The sequence below is a fragment of the Octopus bimaculoides genome, chromosome 28 (genome assembly GCF_046866305.1).
Source record: "Octopus bimaculoides isolate indiv1 chromosome 28, ASM4686630v1, whole genome shotgun sequence".
NCBI classification, from domain to species: domain Eukaryota; kingdom Metazoa; phylum Mollusca; class Cephalopoda; order Octopoda; family Octopodidae; genus Octopus; species Octopus bimaculoides.
In genome coordinates, this window is record NC_142955.1 from 4,490,883 (window position 1) to 4,511,703 (window position 20,821).

The 20,821-nt window shown below is 34.3% G+C and overlaps 2 protein-coding genes across 5 annotated transcripts in view; both read right to left on the bottom strand.

The window, feature by feature from the left end:
- Window positions 1–3,272: 3,272 nt before the first annotated feature.
- LOC106872549 (uncharacterized) lies at window positions 3,273–20,246 on the bottom strand. 4 transcript variants are annotated; one of them, XR_016238794.1, is made up of 5 exons: window positions 19,943–20,246; window positions 19,681–19,861; window positions 14,663–14,730; window positions 12,848–12,945; window positions 3,273–3,797 (listed from the first exon to the last, which is right to left on the bottom strand). XR_016238794.1 is itself a non-coding variant. In XM_089344257.1 (4 exons), the coding sequence occupies exons 2-3, from the start codon at window positions 19,830–19,832 to the stop codon at window positions 12,891–12,893; spliced, it is 207 nt and encodes a 68-aa protein (XP_089200383.1). In that variant the 5' UTR covers window positions 19,833–19,861; window positions 19,943–20,242; the 3' UTR covers window positions 3,273–3,797; window positions 12,848–12,890. The 4 variants fall into 4 exon arrangements, 2 of the variants coding, with proteins under 2 accessions (XP_089200383.1, XP_052833544.2); XR_008266983.2 differs by having other exon boundaries at window positions 14,663–14,733; window positions 19,943–20,245; XM_089344257.1 differs by lacking the exon at window positions 14,663–14,730 and having other exon boundaries at window positions 19,943–20,242.
- LOC106872552 (uncharacterized) overlaps window positions 11,108–20,821 on the bottom strand; it is a 34,291-nt gene continuing 24,577 nt past the window's right edge. The window contains exon 2 of the mRNA XM_089343772.1: window positions 11,108–12,420. Coding sequence (XP_089199898.1) covers window positions 11,761–12,420 — 660 coding nt within the window. The 3' untranslated portion in view covers window positions 11,108–11,760. The remainder of the gene's footprint in view (window positions 12,421–20,821) is intronic.

Below are 20,821 nucleotides of genomic sequence, written 5' to 3' on the forward strand. Positions count from 1 at the left end.
GCTCGACTAAAGGCGGTGCTCCAGCATGGCCGCAGTCAAATGACTGAAACAAGTAAAAGAGTATATATCAATAGTAAAAAATAATAAAAACTATCAAACAGATTGGAAATAGATAATTATGGTAATAATAATAGAAGTAGCAATATTTAGAAAGGGTCAGAGATGTGTATCTAAGTACATATTGTGAAAAAATAGATTACATACAAAAAATGTATATATATGTGTGTGTATATTAAGTAGTGGTCTAAAAAATTGTCTAAAAATATATATTGAGAAAGAGAGGAAGGTATATGAATATTTGGTATAGGATTTTAATTCATAAAAAATATAAGGGTCATACAATATATGGTGGGGGGGGGAGGATAACATGAATAACCAAGTAGTGTAAGATAATTAAAGTGGAGAGTATTATAGAATAGAAATCATACATAAAGGTAGTAATAATGTAGAGAGAGGTATTATACAAAGAACTGAATTATAAGGAGGAGTAATAATAAGTAGTTAAGGAAGGGAGATGGAAAAATTATTTAAGAGAAATAAAAAGGAATTTTGACATATGTCTGCAAGAAAAAATTTTTTCATCTCTCGAATTTACAAGAGAACTGTTCATTTTCATTGTTTTAAAACTCTCTTCTTCGCATAATTTGCAGATTCTGTTATTATGCCTATAAGATGGAGCTGAAGAAAGAATTTTCCAAGAAATCAAGTAATCTATATTGCTTTTTTTTCAGTAGCCAAACCTTTTTGGATAGACCTGTGCTATTTTCTTTTCTAGGGTCATTAAAGGATGATCTTTGATTATATAATCTTAATTTAAAAGGATTTTGTGTACATCCAATGTAAGTAAATTTTGAGAGATCATGGATAATAATAGTTGCTTGTTATACTACATCTTTCATTTTACAGTTACCTTCTACCTCACAAGTATTCGGATTTCTACAATTACAATTAGAACTATTAGTCGGTACTCTATTGTTATGTCTATATGTATTAAGGGTAATTGAGGCTATGTTATTCTGATAATTGTTGTTATTTGATATGTAATTATTAGGGTTAGCATGTATATTAAAAGGAGTTTTTGTATTGTAGAATTGGTCTAGTTTCCTATTGTTAAACGAAGAGATGATCCTAAATAGGTTAGGAGATACTGAAAATCCAAATCTGATCATTTTGCTATTAAATATTTTTGCATATTTACAGTTTTTAAAGTTTTTTTTTTAATAATGTTTCTAATGGATTTAATAAAATTAGATTTTAAATGTTTTGCAAAAGGAATTATGATCCAAATGATGCTATTTATGTATTCTTTATTGTCGTAGTAGTTTATATTTTGTGAGTCATCTATTCGTACATATGGCATAGGTTTCTTTTTTCTATATTATCACTCCTAACTTTATTAATATGAGTAATGTGGTTATGTGAGTTATTAAGAGGATGAGATATAGTGTGATAAGTTATATTTTTAAAGTGTGTAGGTTCCATGTTCTTATTTATATCTATGGTTATTTGTTTTCAGTATTTATTGTCTGTATACTTGGGTTTGATTACATTATTAACAGTGTATTTGGTGATTTGTGGGTTGGTAAAATTAGTATTATTTGTTCTATAAGAGAGATTATGGTTACGGTACTCATATTTATAGAATTTATTATTATGATGTTTATTGTCGCTGCAGGATTTAATTGTGTATCTGGGTTTTCTAATTTACTAGTTGATGTGGGTTCAGTAATATGGTCAGTATTGTTTTTATCTAGATAATTATTGGGATAATTAGAATAGTTGTTGTTGTTGCTTTTGCTGTACTTAATTCGATGTTTATATCCTGCATTCTTAAGTGCTAGATTATAATAGGTTTTGTGCTTGTGAAAAATATCCTATGTTTGAGGTTAGAATATTTATATTATAAGTATAGTTACTTGGTGCATGAATGTACGTGATATTGTTATTAGGTTGATAAGATAATGTATTGAGATTAACATCTAAGAAGTTCACTGAGTTGTAATCTTTTTCAAAATGTGATGACTAGTCCTTGGTTTTTTAATATACACCATAATTTATTTTCATCTTTTTTTCATTGTATACAAATCATAACTGTCAAATCATATAAAAATTTTAATATAGCTATGCTGTCCCATTGGACGCTTATTTATTTATATCTATACACATGTATATATATGCATATAAGTACATGTATGTGTAGGTATGTGCATGTATAGGTATATATATATATATATATATATCTTTGTATATATATATATATATATATATATATATATGTATATGTATATGTGTGTATGTGTGTATATATATATGTAAATATAATTTACTCCTTATGATAAATGCTTTATATGGTATGTATTTCACTATATTACTTACCTTCATATAGAGAGAATATTTCTTAAACCCCTTTCACTTTTATTTCAAATATCCGTTAGCCACAACAGTTTTAGTTCTTACACAACGAGACTCAACACTACCTAAGCATATTTAGAAATAATACATTTCTAAATCTCTCAGAGAGATTTATGCAGTAGTGATACAATGAAGTAGTTGTAACCAACAGTTACTAGGTCTAACCAACAGTAGTATTATTCCCTTCAGGGGACTGTCACATTAAGTTGACAGCATACAACTACTTCACTACCTAAGCATGTTCTTATATTTCATCTTTCATAATCATATTATGAATATCCAAATGAGTCATGTGACACTGACTCCATCTAGTCTTCTGTAACAATATAATACTCTTCTGACATTTTCTTTTTGATATATTCTTCTTTTACACTGGGGAGAATGGTAATATGTAATTAATTGAATTTTTTTCCATGTTTCTTACATGCCGGTGTTGCCATTTGAAATAATCGTATGCATGGATTAAAATTTTATAAAACTTTTAACATCTCTTCTTCATTTTTGATTGTTTGTTGAGTTTCTATAGGATACATGTTCTTTAACTGCTCATAACACATCTTTATATATATATATATATATATTATATATATATATATATATATATATATATATATGTATGTATATAAGTGTTGCATAAATTTGAAAAAAGTACTGTTTTTCTGATAAATTCTAGGCTCAAAATTGCTAGATTCTGCATTTAAAATGGCAACACTAGTGCTACATAGTTCCTCAGTTTGCTAGAAATAGCAGCCACATTTCCTTCACATCACACCAGTCAGTCTTTTACAGTTGAGAACTCTGTTGGATAATGTGACCCAGAGAATAGAATACCAAACAAAAGAATGGGATCATGACTGGAATGCTTTTGATCTCTCTGCCCAGGCAGAGATTAGTTTAATATAAATAATGTTACATGTGGAGAACTAGTTACAGTCTGCTAATAAAAAAAAATGAATGTGCAAACTTCACACAATGTTTTTTGATGTAATTTTAACAAATTTAACCCTTCAGCATTTAAACAGGCCTTATCCATATCCAACCCAAATTTACTAGTTTTATGTTCAAACTGGTTGGATCCAGCCTTTCTTACTCTACGTCATTCTAAAAATATACAATCACATCATTAAACTCTTAAAGCATTATGATAATGCATGATTGAGAGACCTGCATGCGGTGGATGTAGGTGTCTTCAAGATGAGGCTGGACCTCTTCCTGTCAGGTGTCCCAGATGAGCCAACTTCACGGCAGGAGGTGCAGATGAGAGCAACTGCATCAAACTCTCTCATGCACCAAATGTCAATTCCTGAAGTAAAATTCCTGAAGTAAAATTGTGTAGCAACACCAAATGGCGGTGCCCCAGCATGGCCACAGCTCATGAGCTGAAACTAGATAAAATGAAAATAAAATGAAAATGAAATGAAATAAGCATTACATTTGACAATAATGTGGATGCTAAAATATTAAAAGTATTGTTCAGTTGTTTGAGTAAATGTTTAAATCCATAATTTATCTGAATAGAAATATAAAATTTATTAATGAGGGTAGAAATTGATATTAATCAATTAAAACCAGTGGTCTAGCATATTAAAAAAATCCGAAGATTAAAATAATATTACATACAAAAATAAGAGGAATGACCAGCAAAAGTGGACTCCTATATGCTAGAAATAGATTCATCTATTTCTAGCATATAGGAGTCCACTTTTGCTGGTCATTCCTCTTATTTTTGTATGTAATATTATTTTTGTATGAATAGAAATATAGTTAAACTTCCACTGCTGTGTCTTTGCTTTTTAAGCATTCCCTATGTCTTACACTCTTTCATTATTTCAGAACACCAAATGAAAAAGGCATAAAATAATTTTTTACATTGTTTATCATGTTTTAAAGACTAAAGGCATAGCTCTGCTTATATAGCCAAACGATAGAATTACTGTAATGTTTCCATTAAACTGAAACTAATAGCAAGATTTCTCTGTTACATTGTGTGAGACTTTTACAAAATGATATTGTATGTGAATTTAAACTTGGATAAGTGTGCTGCATCACCAAGTAGTAATGAGCGCAAAGAATATGATGGACTCTTCCCTCGAAGACAATATATGAGTGTTCGGCTTTTGCCAAATGACCTGCAGGTCAATTAACTTGTTTCATCGTCATCCTTTAACATCCATTGTCCATGCTGGCATGAGTTGGATGGGTTGACCAGGGCTGGTCAGCTGAGGAGCTGCACTAGACGTCTGATTTGGCATGGTCTCTACGGCTGGATGTCTCTGGGAGTGTAATGGGTGCTTTTACATGCCACCAGCATGGGTGCCAGTTGCATGAAGCCAGTATCTAGCATGACTATGATTTCACTTGGCTTGACAGGTCTTCTCAAGCACGGCATATTGCCAAAGGTCACAGTTACTTATCATTGCCTCTGTGAGGCCCAACATTCAAAGATCATGTTTCATCACCTGAATTAAATAACTGGTGATCAAATGTTCATGCCACACATTAGCTCACTCTCTCTCCATCTGTACACACACACACACACACACACACACACACACACACACATATATATATATATATATATATATATATATATATCATACATATAATCTATTATGGTATAATGGAAAAGTTTATACGAATATAGTAGTGAAAATACTTGTACTAAACTGTAAAAACGAAAACAGAAAAAATTCATATATTGTGGTGAGAAAGAAAAATAATAGAAAAATTAATTATATTTTCCCGAAAAGAGGTCAAAAGAGATGAGAAAATCACCAAACTTCAGTGCTATCTGTGGTAAATCATTCTCTTAAAAAGTGTAACCTACTCTACACAAACATACTGATGAAGGGGAGAAAACTTTATCATTTGATATTTAGTAAATCTGGTTTGCAAGATTTTGTATGTGAATTCATGTGTTGAAGCAAATCTTGTTGTGTCTAGGGAGAGTCATTATATAATTATTCACTCACACACTGATTTAATTCCATTCATTTACTAAATATCCGATTTTTTTTCTTTTGTCAAAGCTCTTTCATTGCTTTTTACAACCTTCTCACTGTCAACTCTGTCTGTTATTGAGGGCACGTCTGTTTGCCTGAGATTTTGTTACCAGTGTGTGTGTGCATGTGTATATATGTATGTATGTATGTATGCATGCATGTTTGTATGCATGTACATACATACACAAGCAAACACATACACACAACAAAATCTCAAACAGACAAACAAATGCACCTTCTATAACAAACAGTTGATAGTCACTGAGTCACAGAGAAGGTTGCAAAAAAGCAAAGGAAGAGCTTTAACTAAAACAATCAGATATATGATAAATGAGTGGAGTTGAACCAGTGTGTGTGTGTGTTAATTATATTGGCGTGTTGACTCTCCCTAGACACAACAAAATTAAGTAAATCATTCTCCATAAATGAACACATAGCCATACTGATACAAGAGGAAAGGCATGTCGTGATATCCTGTGGTAAATAATTTTCTGATGGAAGTCATTTTACCAAACACAAATGTATTCATAAAGGAGAGAAGCCATATTACTGTGATCTGTGGTATATCATTCTCTTCAAAAACTACTTTGACCACATGTATGTATTCATATAAGAAATCTTTTAAATGTTTTCCTTTGCCACAGAGGGGTTTAGCCATAGCACAAATGAAATTCGTTGTAGTTTGTTGTGAGGCAGCATTTATGACTGGTTGTTCTTTCTGATGTTAACCCTTTAGCATTTAAACTGACTATATCCTGCCAAAACATTCTACCTGTTTTATTGTTGAAACTGGCCTGACTGAGCCTTTCACATCTACTACAATGTCATCCTAAGAATAAAGTCATGTTACCAGAATCTCAAAGCTATGAGATAATGCATGACTAATTCAAAACAATTTGATTAAATAAGCGTTACATTTGACATAGTAATCTGAATGTAAAAGGATTAAATCTTTTAGTCACCCCTTATGACATGTAGGAATACATACCTATTCTAAAACAGGTATTGCTTAACTAAAATGCCTTATCATCATGGAGGCCTTCTAAGTGGCCTTTTCTGATCTCTTGAAATACCACTCAGTAACTGCAAGGGTCCAGCTGTTGTCTGTGAACCTTGTGACATGTCTAATCCAACAGAACATATGCTTTCAGCATTCTGCAATCACATCGTTCACTCCACTCTGTTCTCAAATTATCTCATTTCAAATATGCTCTCCTAATGATATTCCCAGAATGACTTATTCCTTGGCACTTTATATCACAGCTAATCAATGTTGACTATAAATGTAGTCATGAAGGTAGATATAACAGTGTGATAAAAACTTCCTTACACTGTATTTTACATCAGCAATACTATATCTCTGAAGACTCATGTATATTTACTTTAATATTTTTCCAGAAAGATATTTTTAATTTCACATTGTGGAGTAATAACAGAGAAATGTATATTTCAGCAGTTATAGTGCCATTGTACAATCATTACATTATAAATAAATCCTCAAACCATTAAAGAAGATATTTCATTATACAATAATAGATTAAAAGGGTAAAGGATAAAGACCTGCTTCAGTCATGACAGACCATGGGATTGCACCTAGAAAATTTTACTCCAAGGCACAAGTCCAGGCAATATTGTTTATGGAAGACCAGCAGTCGCCCATGTTTACTGGTCTCCCCTCTCCACGCCACTAATGTTATACAAGGGAAAGGCAAAGGTCGATACAGCTTGGCACCAGTGATGTCGCAACTCATTTCTACAGCTGAGTGAACTGGAGCAACGTGAAATAAAGTGTCTTGCTTAAGAACACAACATGCAGCCCAGTCCATGAATCAAACTCAGTACCTCATGATTGTGAATCCGACACTCTAACCATTGAGCCATGTACTTTCACCATTATAGATTACATGTATAATATATGTATGTGTGTGTGTGTGTGTGTGTGTGTGTGTGTGTGTGTGTGTGTGTGTGTGTGTACAGTGTCTTTTATATTCTTTCATGTATCTTCTTGTGTGTCTTGTTTGTATGTATCCCATCATAGAAATGGTTCTGATGCTGCTTTAAACTTTATATAATGCTACTTTTTAATTATAATATGATTCTATCATGACTTGATTGTTAACTGAATGTGAACTTATCTTTAACTAAATATGAATACAAAATGAAGAATATTTGATGAATTAGGTGCGAGAGTGGTTGTTTGGTAAGAAATTGGTTTCCTAACCACATGCTCCCAGGTTCAGTCCCACTGCATGGCATCTTAGGCAAGTCTCTTTTACTCAAGCCCCAGGCAGACCAAAGCCTTGTAAATGGATTTAGTGGATGGAAACTGAAAGAAGCCCATCGTCAGAGTGAGAAGCAGACTGTATGATGCTTGTGTGTGAACAGCTATGCAACACAGCAGTAAATCATGGGCTGTGACTACCAAGGACATGTGTAGGCTTGAAAGAAATAAAGCTAACATGCTTCACTGGATGTGCAATGTCAGTGTGCATGTATGACAGAGCGTAAATGCCTTGAGAGAAAAGTTGGGCATAAGAGGCATCAGATGTGGTGTGAAGGCAAGACGACTGCATTGGAATGTGTATGGACGAGGACAACTGCATAAAGAAGTGCTGTGGAGGGAACCTATGGCAGAGGTAGACCCAGAAAGACATGCGACGAGGTGGTGAAGCACGACCTTCAGATGTTGACTCTTATGGAAGCAATGACATGTGACTGAGACCTTTGGCGATATGCCATGCTTGAGAAGACCCATCAAGCCAATTGTAATCATAGTTGTGGCTGATGCTAATGTCATGTAACTGGCACCCATGGCAGTGGAACATATAAAAGTACCTTTGAAGCGTTGGGCCTCACAGAGGCAATGTGGTCAATGCTAATGTTGTGCAACTAGCACCTATGCCCGTGGCACATAAAAAGCACCTTTCAAGTATTGGGCCTCACAGAGGCAGTGATAAATGATTGAGACCTTCAGCAATATGCTATGCTTGAGCAGAAGACCCATCAAGCCAAGTAAAATGATAGTCGTGGCAGACACTGGTGTCACACAAGTGGCACTCGTGCCAGTGGCATGTAAAAGCATCCACTACACTCTCAGAATGGTTGGTGTTAAGAAGGGCATCCAACCGTAGAAACCATGCCAAGCCAGACTGGAGTCTTGTGCAGCCCCTAAGCTTGCCAGCCTTGGTCAAACCGTCCAACTCATGCCAGCATGGACAACGGACATTACATGATGATGAGATATGTATATATACATATATATATATATATATATAATATATATATATATATATATATATATATATATACATATATATATATATATATACATATATATATATATATATATATATATATATATATATATATATATATATATATAAATTAAACAATATACTCGTATATATTTTTATATAAACACACACACACACATATATATATATATATGTTCATATGATGATATCTCCACAATGTGTTGATGATGAGAAAAACATGTAATCGTTACCAATATAGCAAGAGATTTCACCGCAAAAAGTCTAAAATAGACTCCTTGAGGATCGTTCTCCTTGGTTATATATCCAAAATTTTAAATTTAAAAGAGAGTTTTGATGCTAATATCCATTATTATTGAAATTTATTCCCATGTCAACATTTCTGTATAAGGCTATATTTAACTGTCAAATTCAAGTCGAACATATAAATTGCCTTACACATCTTCAGGGAAAAAAAGGTTAAGAACAAAAGGTAAACACCAAAACATCGTCTCTAAATCCAGTCCATATTCAAATTCCTCCTTAAATAAAGGTCCGTTAAGGGGAGACAACCCCTCATAAAATTCTTAATAATATTAATAATATTATTAATAAATTATAAACAATCCCCTATTACAATGGAAATCTATACTATACTATCTCTAGAAGCTTTTGCAAAAAACACAACTGCTATTGGTAAATTATACATTGATATGACCTGCCTTAAGACCTAATATTATACTATAATGTACTATAATACCCGGTCATATTGCAATTTATTTAAACCAGCGAAATGTGTGTCTTGGAAAATGTGTACATCTTAGAGCATTATTTGTTAGTTTATTTATCAACTTACCCTTAGAGAATAATATGAAATATAGTTCTAAATTACATAATGAACAATATCTCCTACCCTTGTCATACGGGAAAGACCTCCCGATGACCGACCAATCTAACGAATATTGCTTTTTTTGTTCTTTCAATTCCCAAATGAATTTACTAAGACTAGTGCTTGCTATTTTACTTCTATCTCTAAAGGTACTATAATGATTAGATAATCTTTTATAGATTTGTCCCAAAGTACACCCCAGGTATCGGCTAACATCTGTCTGAGTCCTTACCTTACATTGATAAGCTACATTTCTAATTGAAGATGTGTAAGGCAATTTATATGTTTGACTTGAATTTGACAGTTAAATATAGCCTTATACAGAAATGTTGACATAGGAATAAATGTTGACATAGGAATAAATTTCAATAATAATGGATATTAGCGTCAAAACTCTCTTTTAAATTTAAAATTTTGGATATATATATATATATATATATATATATATATATATATATATGTATATATGTATATAGATAGATAGATAGATAGATACATACATACATACATACATCCTTTTATTAGTTTCAGTCATTTGACTGTGGCCATGCTGGAACACTGCCTTTTAGTTGAAGAAATCGACCCCTGGACTTATTCTTTTCTGCCAAACTGCTAAGTTACAAGGATGTAAACACACCAACATCAGTTGTCAAGAGATGGTGGGGAGGACAAAAACACACATAAATATATATAGATATATACGACATATACGATATATATACGTATAAAGTCAAATTTTTATATGAGTGATATCAGTTTGGAGAAGTCTTCCTTGTCGTTTGGTGTTTTTGTATGGTTTAAAGTTAACGATCTTTCAGGCCTAAACTTTCACCATCATCATCATTGTCCATGCTGGCATGGGTTGGATGGTATGACCAGGGCTGGTAAGCTGGCATGGCTGCATCAGGCTCCAGTTGTCTGAGTTGACATGCTTTCTATGGCTGGATGCCCTTCCTAATACCACCCAGAGTGCTGGGTGCTATTTATATGGCACTGCACAGACACTTCTACATGGTGCCTCACAAGTACTTTTACATGACACCACATGAACACTTTTACATGTCACCACACAGGTGCTTTTACATGGCACTACACATGTGCTTTTATGTGACACCACACAGGCACTTTTACATGGCACCACTGAGTGCTTTATACCACCTGAAGGATCGGTCTTAATACTTCTGCTGCAGAATACAGGTCTTCTTGAGTACAGCCAGGTGCCAGGAATCTCAATCCTTTGTCATCTCACCTGAAATCTTCAGTTTCCGGAGGTCGTTCTTCATTACTTCATCTCATCCCTTCGTGGGTCTCCCTCTTCCACGTGTTCCACCCACTCTGAGATAATGCAGTTCTGGCAATATTTAATAGAAATATTCAATAATGATACTTGCAGTAGCAACAAATGAAAGCAGTGTGCTGCTAAGCAAACACCACCCAAACACATAGGGGTGTTGTCATAAATCAGCAAACACTGAAAGTATCATAGCATCGATCTACCTGCAGAATTCTACCAATCACTCAAGCAATATGATTATAACATCAAGACATGGGTATCACTTTCTTTAAGTTAATTTTATTAAACAATATTACAAAAATTCTCTTATAAATAGTGCTTTCACTGGTAAATTAATTTTGGTAGAGTTAATTTTTGGTAGAGTTCAGAAAACACGAATCAAAAATACTATGCTCAGAAGGGTCTTAATTTACACCCCACACAAGAAAAATCAATATTGGTAATTTGGTTACAAATTTTGGCACAAGGCTCACAATTTCAGGGAAGGCAGTGCTCAGCTTAATTCATTGACATGAAAAGGATGAAAGGCAAAGTTGACCTCATTGGAATTTGAACTCAGAATGTAAGGATGGATGAAATGCTGCTAAGCATTTTGCCTGGCATAGAAACGATTCTACCAGCTCGCCACCTTAATCAATATTGATAATATTGATTATTGATACATTTTTCTGTGAAGTGTTTACTAAAACCTGAATTTTGATGCAGATACAGTTACTTTTTATTATGAATACCTATATGCATCAGACAATTTTAATCAACAAATACTATGCTCAGAAAGTTTTAATTTACATCCTACACAAGAAGAAAAATCAATATTGATAATTTGGCATCAAATTTTGTCACAAAGCCATCAAGTTTTTATTGCTACATTTCTCTGTGAAATATTTACAACCTGAATTTTGATGCAGATAGTTACTTTTTAGTATGAATACTTATATGCGTAGTTAAGTGGCCTTTTTCAGAGAATGACTTGCTACAGATATCACACTGATATGGCTTCTCCCCTGTATGAACTCGTTTGTGTCTAGCTAAGTGATGATTATGAGAGAATGATTTACCGCAGATATCACAGTGATATGATTTCTCTCCTGTATGTATACGTTTGTGTATAGTCAAGTTAGGATTATGAGAAAATGATTTACCACAAACATCACAGGGATATGGTTTCTCACCTGTATGAATGCGTATGTGAATGGTCAAGTCACCACTCCCAGAGAATGATTTACCACAAACATCGCATTCATAAGGCTTCTCCCCTGTATGAATGCGTACATGTTTAGTTAAGGTATTTCCTCCAGAGAACGATTTCCCACAGATGTTACAGTGATATGGTTTCTCTCCTGTATGAATACGTTTGTGCCGGGTGAGATTACCTCTTTGAGAGAATGTTTTTTTACAGATATCACATAAATATGAAGTTTTACCAATTTCCTTCTTTGTATCAGCAGAATAATTAATACTTTTACATATAATCTTGTTTTCACATAATTCATTTGCCATAATTATTCTTTTCTCAAAAAAAGAAAACAGATGGTTTTCTTTTTTTCTGATTTTATATTCTATTCTGTAGAACTATTGAACACCTTAACATTCAAATAACTCCATCAAATACAATGCTTATTTAATCAGATTGTTTTGAATTAATCATGTATTATCTCATAACTAAGATTTTGAAGATGTGACTGTTTATTTTTAGGATAGCATTGTAGGGTAGGTGTGAAAGGCTTGATCAGGCCATTTTGAACAATGAAACAAATAGACTGTTTTGACCAGATATGGCCAGCTTAAACGGTAAAGGGTTAAACTATGATTGTATTTTCAACAACTGTGTTCCTTTTTTTTTTTTTTATACATACAAAAACACTGCACACCTTTTTAATAATCCAAAATTAATTGGAGTGAAAAATCATTCTGCCATTTTGTAAGCATTCTAGACAATGAAATAAAGAACTATCGTTATTAATCTGAGCTCAGAAGAAATATTTCAACATTAATTTACCATAAATTTATATAAACAAGGCTATGTCCATTCTGTGTAACATTTACTGATGATGTATCGAAGTAATCAATTCTTTGATACCAGTGTCAGCTGATGATCTGAAATAATAAAGGAACAAAGTGTAAGATATAGAGTATACTTAAAAAGTGAAAGATACATCTGTGGAAATTTTATTATTCATAATATATATATATATATATATATATATATATATATATATATACACACACATATATATATATATATATACACATATATACAAATAAATGAAAACTGTTGCATCAAGAAGTGCCAAGCTCTAATTGTGGAGGGAATGTGTGGAAAGGGTAAACCCAAGAAGATGTGGGACTAAGTGGTGAGAAAGGATCTTCAGATGTTGGGCTTCATAGAGGGGATGGCAAGGGACCAAAACTTCCGGTAGTTTGTTGTGCTAAGTGAATACATGGTTGTCTCCTGCAGCCCTTTTCAACTGAGAGTTCCTAATCTTGCAGACTTGTGGGTGTCAGTCCCACATAAAAAGCACCAAAGCCAGTGTTGTGTAAAAGCATGCAGTACACTCTATAAAGTGGTTGGCATTAGGAAGAGTATCCAGCCATAGAAACCATGCAAAAGCAGAGATGGAGCCCAAGCAGCTCGCCAGCCGACCAGCTCCTGTCAATCCGTCCAACCCATGCCAATATGGAAAATGGATGTTAAATGTGTTGATGATATACATGTGTGTAGTTGTGTAAATAAATAAATACACACATTTGAGTAAATAATTTCATAGGTATCATAAAAAAAACTGGCACTCCGTCAGTTACGATGATGAGGGTTCCCGGTGACCCAATCAACAGAACAGCCTGTTTGTGAAATTAATGTGCAAGTGGCTGAACACTCCACAGCATATGTACCCTTAACATAGTTCTCAGGGAGATTCAGCATGATGCAGAGTGTGACAATGCTGGCCCCTTTAAAATACAATGCTGCCCATTTCACATGACTTTATTCATTAAAACTTATTAAAACTTCAGAAGTTCTGTCAACTTTGGTCATCGTAATGCTTTGCTTTTATCTGTTTCATAAAAATTCCACCTTATAATGATTTTGCTTTCATTTTGTGATAGACAGCTATCATGCAGAAAATGCCAGCTTCCAAATCCTGTTTTCCGATAAGGTAAAATTGATTAAACTTTAAACCTCTGAAACATTTTTCTGTAATTTTTCTGGAACAATTAAATAACAAAATCGGATTTAATGTAGAAAATTATTTCAATATACCAAATTTAAAAATTCTGACTTACCCTACAGAAGTAAAGAGACAGTTATAGGATGTGACACATACACACACACAAGTGTACATATGTATATATGTATGTATGTGAGCCACCTGGGAACAATTGTTGTCAACTTACCCCCTCTCTCCTTAAAGCTACATATTTCTCACACCCACCTTTCTTTCCCTTCGTCAGTCTTTTAAAAGTTAGTTGTGTATACATATATCTATATATTTATGAAAATATGTATGCAGCATCGTGTGTGTATCCCTGAATGACAGCTGTTTTAATGTTACCACCCCACTGCTTCTCCATATTTGTCACTTACACAACTCACCTTCCCTGATATCAGTCACAGACTCTATGCCACCACATTTCCTTCACACTAACACTCTTGCACCCTTCTCATTTTATCAAGTAATAGCCCATCCTACCATTTCAATTTTATAAGTTAATAAGATTAAGAAGAGATTTAACCAAGACTAGAACCTAGTTCAGCTGTGTGCCACGAAGAAGTATTATCGATGCAATCTTCTTGCAATAAAATCACTTAGCTAACCTCTATTCCAAGCAATGATCTCCTTGGTGAAAGCCTTTGATAGGGTTCCATACTCTGTTATCTGGAGGCTGCTAAATAAAGTAAAGAAAGATAACTGACTTATAAGAACAATACAAACCATGTATCGAGATGCAATCAATAAATGTGAGACCACAGTGAGTTTAGCATGAAACAGAGTAAAGAGGAAGGTATGGTGCCTTTATGTGCAAATATGGCAAAACTAACATGAAAAAGATGAAGGCTGGAGTGTAAAATATGTCTACTTTTGAACCACTCATCTGCAGTGGATCTGAATATGCAATGTCTCCTCTTAACAGCCCTATCACACTGTTGTCATAATTTCTTGTTACAACTGTATAATAATTCTTTCTACTATAGGTACAACGCCTGAGAGTTTGGTGGGGAGGGAGCTAATCAATTACATCAACCCTAGTGTATTACTGGTACATGCTTCATTGACCTTAAAAGGATGAAAGGCAAAGACGATCTCAGCAGAATTTGAACTCAGAAACTAAGGACAGACAACTGTGTAATAATGTCATTATGAGAAATTGCATCTGACCATATTTGATACACTCTACTAACTCCTTTCTGCACTCCCTCTACCATATCCCCCCTCTCTCTCTCTTATTGTTCCCCAGCTCAATTAGCGACCCTACTAGTGTTGATGCCTTGATAAAATGCACTTGGTACACTCAGTAAAATTCTTGGGGGATAGAGACCAGGTAGGGTCAAAGGGATGCTTTATGCTTATTAAGGACATGAAAACTCAAGTGTTGGTCTCACTACAAAATGAGGCATTTAGTAACAGTGTCATAAGTGCCACCCCAGCCAATTCGGGGGTTAGTATATTATTTTCATTGTCTTGACATCTAAACTCAAAAAAAATTGGGAGGAAGAACCGGTAAGGCTTGCAATAAGGTCGAAAATCTGGCTGAAAATATTGTATCTTGACACTCAACCACCCAAACTTGGACCAAAAAGTTTAGTAAGACACCATCCTAAGCACACATGCTCAATCAATAACTTTGGTGTGGTCCCTGTATCATTTTCCAAGGTGTTATGACTCATTTTCTAATATTCCTCATTACCATCATAACGATAATGAGCTATTATCTTACTATCTTGTCTTACTTACCTCTTAAAGATACTTACCTTGGTATATTAAAACACAAACCATACCTTTGTGGGATTTCTATGTTTTTGCTAAATATTATGGCTAAAATATGCAATGCGATACTCCATTTTGTAGTACTGGTATATTCTACAAAATGAGAAAGGTGCAGTCATTGTTACATCCTTCAGATGCATACATAGGTGGAATGATTAGAGAAAGTCTTTGCGGACATTTTAAGACCAAAACCAGCTTCCTAACTTCATTCCTTGCTGAGATATTGCATTCTGAAAGCTGCAAAACTTTGCGTTTTTCTCGGTTTTTAAGCTGAGGCGCTTACAACGGTCTGTTACTAAATGCCTCAAATGTACACAGTACTCTCTATTACATAGTTGATGTAAAGAAGGACATCCAGTTATAGAAACCATTCCAAATTAGGACTTGTGAACAAGATGCGATTCCAAATAAGAACAAACTCAGACTGTAACAATCCATTCAACCCATACAAGCAGGGAAACAAACATAACCAGTGGTGGTGGTGGTGACGATGATGATAAATATATATTTTTTTTCCATGACTTTGTTTCATATTAGATATTCATTTACTTGTTTCAGTCATTTGAATACGGCCATGCTGGAGCACTCCCTTAAAGGGTTTTAGTTAACGCAATCGACCCCAGGACTTATTCTTTTTAAGCCTAGTACTTATTATATCAGTCATTTTTGCCAATCTGCTAAGTTAAGGGGACATAAACACACCAGCATCGGTTGTCAAGTGGTGGAGGGGAAGGACAAACACACACACGTATGTATATATATATATATATATATATATATATATATATATATATATATATATATATATGACAGGCTTCTGGCAGTTTCCATATACCAAATCCACTCACACGCCTGAGACTATAGAACAAGACACCTGCCCAAGGTTTGGATTTTGCAATGTGAACACTAGTGATTTTGATTTTGCCTGGGGTTTGGCAAATGTGTCTATCGATTGCAGGATATCATTCTTCTCTTGTTCTTTTTCTTTAACTCAAATTGTTTTGATCCATATATTGGAACATATATTTTATATATTTTCAATTAATCCTTTCAAAAACAATGTGTTGCAAGTAATTAAACTGAGCATTTACCATCCATAATTTTTCCACAGGTATGACAGACTGTAAGCATCTTAAAAGAAAAATTAGGTATAAGAAGCATCAGCTGTGGTATGCCAGAGAGAAGACTATGCTGGTATGGTCATGTGATGCATATGGACAAGGACAGCTGTGTAAAGAAGTGCCGATCTCTGTGGAGGGAACCTGTGGAAGAGGTAGACCCAGGAAGGCATGAGATGAGGTGGTGAAGCATGATCTTCAGATGTTGATTCTCATGGAGGTGATGACGAGGGACTGAGACTTCCAATGATTTGCTGTGATTGAGAAGACATGTCAAGCTAAAGTGAAATTAAAGTTATGGCCAGTGCCAATGACATATAAAAGGCAGCCGGTACATTCTTGGTTGGCATTATCCAGCCACAGAAACCAAGCCAAATCAGGCTGGAGCCTGGTACAGCACTCTGGCTAACCAGTCCCAGTCAAACCATCTAACCCATGCCAACACGGAAAACGAACACTAAATGATGACAATGATTTGTTGAGCAGTTTTAATGAAGAATATTTCACTAAGACTAGTTATGCACTCTGTGGAGTATTAATATCTCGTATTACTTAGTATGGATATTCCTACGAAGTCAAATCAATGTTGAACATTTTCAAGTATTTTCTCCTAAAATAGTTCCATCTAGTTGGGTATAGAAGTACCTGTTTTCCAAGATACTTGTTCACTCCAAGTAGTTTTATATTCAATCCCATGAGACTGTGAGCCACAGTAAGATTCTGTCTCTAGCCATCACCTGAAAGGAAATTCAACTTTTGATTCTATTTTATTTTACTGGAGTCTCCCATAGACATTTGGTGTTGAACCCTTTAGCATTCAGATTAATCTGTCAAATGTAATGCTTATTTATTCACATTGTTTTGAATTAAGCATGCATTAATCTTGTAGCATTCAGAGATTTCAATGAAGTGATTGCATAGTTTTAGAATGACATTGTAGGAAAGGTATGAGAGGCTGAATCTAGCCAGTTTTGAACATAAAACAGAGAGAATATTTGAGCCAAATATGGCCAGTTTAAATGCTAAAGGGTTAACAAAAGTTTCATTTTCTTATAATTAAATATTCTTAGGAATTAGTTAACACAGGCGTAGCTGTGTGGTAAGAAGCTTGCTTCCCAACCATATGGTTCCAAGTTCAGTTTCATTGCATGGCACCTTGGGGAAATGTCTTCTACTATAACCTTAGACCAACCAAAGCCTTGTGAGTGGATTTGGTAGATGGAAACTGAAAGAAGCCAGTTGTGTATATATGTGTTTGTGTGTGTGTGTTTGTCCCCCATCACTACTTGACAGCCAGTGCTGATGTGTTTACATTCTCGTAACTTAGTTCAATAAAGAGACCAACAGAATAAGCATCAGGCTTTAAAAGAATATAGATATAACTACAGGGATCGATTCATTTGACTAAAAATTCAAAGTGGTGCCCCCATCGTGGTCACAGTCTAATGGCTGAAACAAATAACTGTATAGAAAAAAAATTATTGAAATATTTTGTGTATTGTAGAAGTATAACCAATTTATATGAACCCCAGTTGAGAACCTCTGCTGTACAGACTTATGGTACAACTCCATATAATTCATAATTTATATATTTATTGGACATGTCTGGTGAAAAAAACACCTTGCTAAGAGAAATTAAAATGTACCCTGTGGAGCACATTTTAATCTTAATCTCTCTCTCTTTCTACATTTTCGACCCCTTTTTTATACTCTTTTCCTTTCTCATGAAGTGTGGAACATCAAGGCACATTTATTTCAAAACTCCACCCAAAATTACAAAGTCATTTGATAGCTAGGGATATGCGACCATGAAGCTGAAGACGTTAGCAGAGTTGCAGGGGCGCTGGGCAAGATGTAGTGAGTTTTATGGATTTGTATTTGGAAGAGAATGTGTTAGCTTTGTATATAAAAAGGAGTAAACAGGACCAGCTAGAGAGAAAATAGAAACCAGGCTGGGAAATATTTTCTCAGAGAATGTGGTTTACAGTAAGCTATGAAGTGGGTTGGTTGAAACAGAGAACTGATGAATGTATTCGTTAATGAGATCAGAAGGCTGGTGAGTCTGGTTTTGTTTATCGGAGAAACGTTGAGTGCTCTTTCGAACTTTGTATCTATAATATGGCAGGCAAAATGAAACAATCTGCACCGAGCAAGTTAAAGATAAACAAATAATAATCAGTAGAAAAATCATCAAAAATCGACAATAAGCTACTAATTGACATCAGGTTTGTATGTGCACTTATGTATGTATATTCATAGCTATATAAAGTGTGTGTCCGTGCGAATAATTGTGCTGCATACCAAGATTGATTTTATAGGGTTTTTCCCCCCTGCGTATCTTCACCCAATTATGGCCTTCGTCTTATACACACATACACACTTACTAAACAAACAATTTTAATTAGTTATTAAACACTAAATTATGATATAATGAATTTGTAAATTATAAAGCCACTACTTGATTTTAAAAAAGGTAATAATTAGCAATGAAATAAAATATGTAACAAAATAATGATAAAATCTTTGTCTAAAATGCATTTGGTTCATGTATTTTTCTTAAAAATTAATTAACTAAAATACAATAATTAAACAGTATAGTAGTGTCAAATGCAATTGACGAATGTCGTGAAAGATTTAACACATTTAAAAAACAAAAACAAATCAACCGATTTTACGATTAAAACTTTATTATCGATTGGTGAGAATTTTCTGAAAGATTGTTTGTTTACCTTTCACTTTCGACTGGTGCTGTTTGTTTCGCTGTGTCCGTCGTATTATATAAACAAAAGTTACTCATGGAGTGGAAAATAATTGTCAAGCCAGGGGTCATAACTGTTTTCCCTAATCTCATTTCAGTGGGGCTGCAGCGGTTGCCGGACATTCAGACTAATTTTGTGGGGAATCTAGTGCCTAAAAAAAAAGATCGAGTAGTAAATACACTCAGACTGGCGTAAATATGGACTAAAATAATTCGATGTTTCTAATACTTACATATATCAATGTAGTGGAAATGTGGGGTGACCTGATGAGGTCAAAGTTGAAGTCCATAAGGTCACTGAAAATCTCGACACAACTTTTAACAACAGTTATTCATGTACAGTTGACACTTATTTTGCATATATAATATATATCTCTGACACATAATGAATTGTTGAAATTGCTTACAGCATATTTGTAAAATGACGTGAACATTTGAGACAAAGAAAAACAGCGCAATGAACTTTTGAATAGAAGTCAAAAAGAACGAGTCCAACAAGTAGAGCCATCTGTCGGATAACTGAGACAATAAAGGGGAACAACTTCCACAACTTGAAACTATATCCTTAAAATGTTATCATTATTCTATTTCTTACATTACCGTTTTCAGAGGTAAACAAGAGAATCAGGCCCCTATAAACAGAAAATCAATGATTACATAGAAATGAAAACCTAAAACAACAGGAAATTTTATCTAATATAGTTTTTACAAAAGAAAGAAAGCGAATAAAAAGGAAAAAGAGAAGAAAGAAAAAAACATTAATGCAGCACCAAGTGCTTCAGTTGGTCGCGCACCATATGGTTCAATGGAACCTACTGAAGCAATTCAGCTTGCTCGCAACATTACCACGGGCGCTGGCGAGGCTAAGGCGTTGGAAAAGCCAACCTCCCTCACGAGCATCACCTGATACCTCGGTGAGACTTCGCCGTTAGTGACCCAGTCCCTCCAAACGTCTCAAACGCCACAGGCTGGAAGAGATAGTTCACTGCCAGGTCCCGATACTTTAGGATTTTATAAATATATTTTTTCACAAACTCGAGTATGTTGTCACTTGTTTATTTTAGCCCTAGGAAGCGTTGATCGAGTAGATCTGTCATTAGTGACACCTCACT

Bases quoted from the DNA above. Each gene is read 5' to 3' on its own strand.
- LOC106872549 (XM_052977584.2), bottom strand. From the start codon at position 19,832: ATGTCCGGCAACCGCTGCAGCCCCACTGAAATGAGATTAGGGAAAACA. The intron at 14,734-19,680 runs GTAAACAAACAA...TACTTTATTTAG, and splicing joins GCACCAGTCGAAAGTGAAAG to CAGCCTCCAGATAACAGAGT. The intron at 12,946-14,662 runs GTTAGCTAAGTG...TTATTATTTCAG, and splicing joins GATCATTGCTTGGAATAGAG to ATCATCAGCTGACACTGGTA.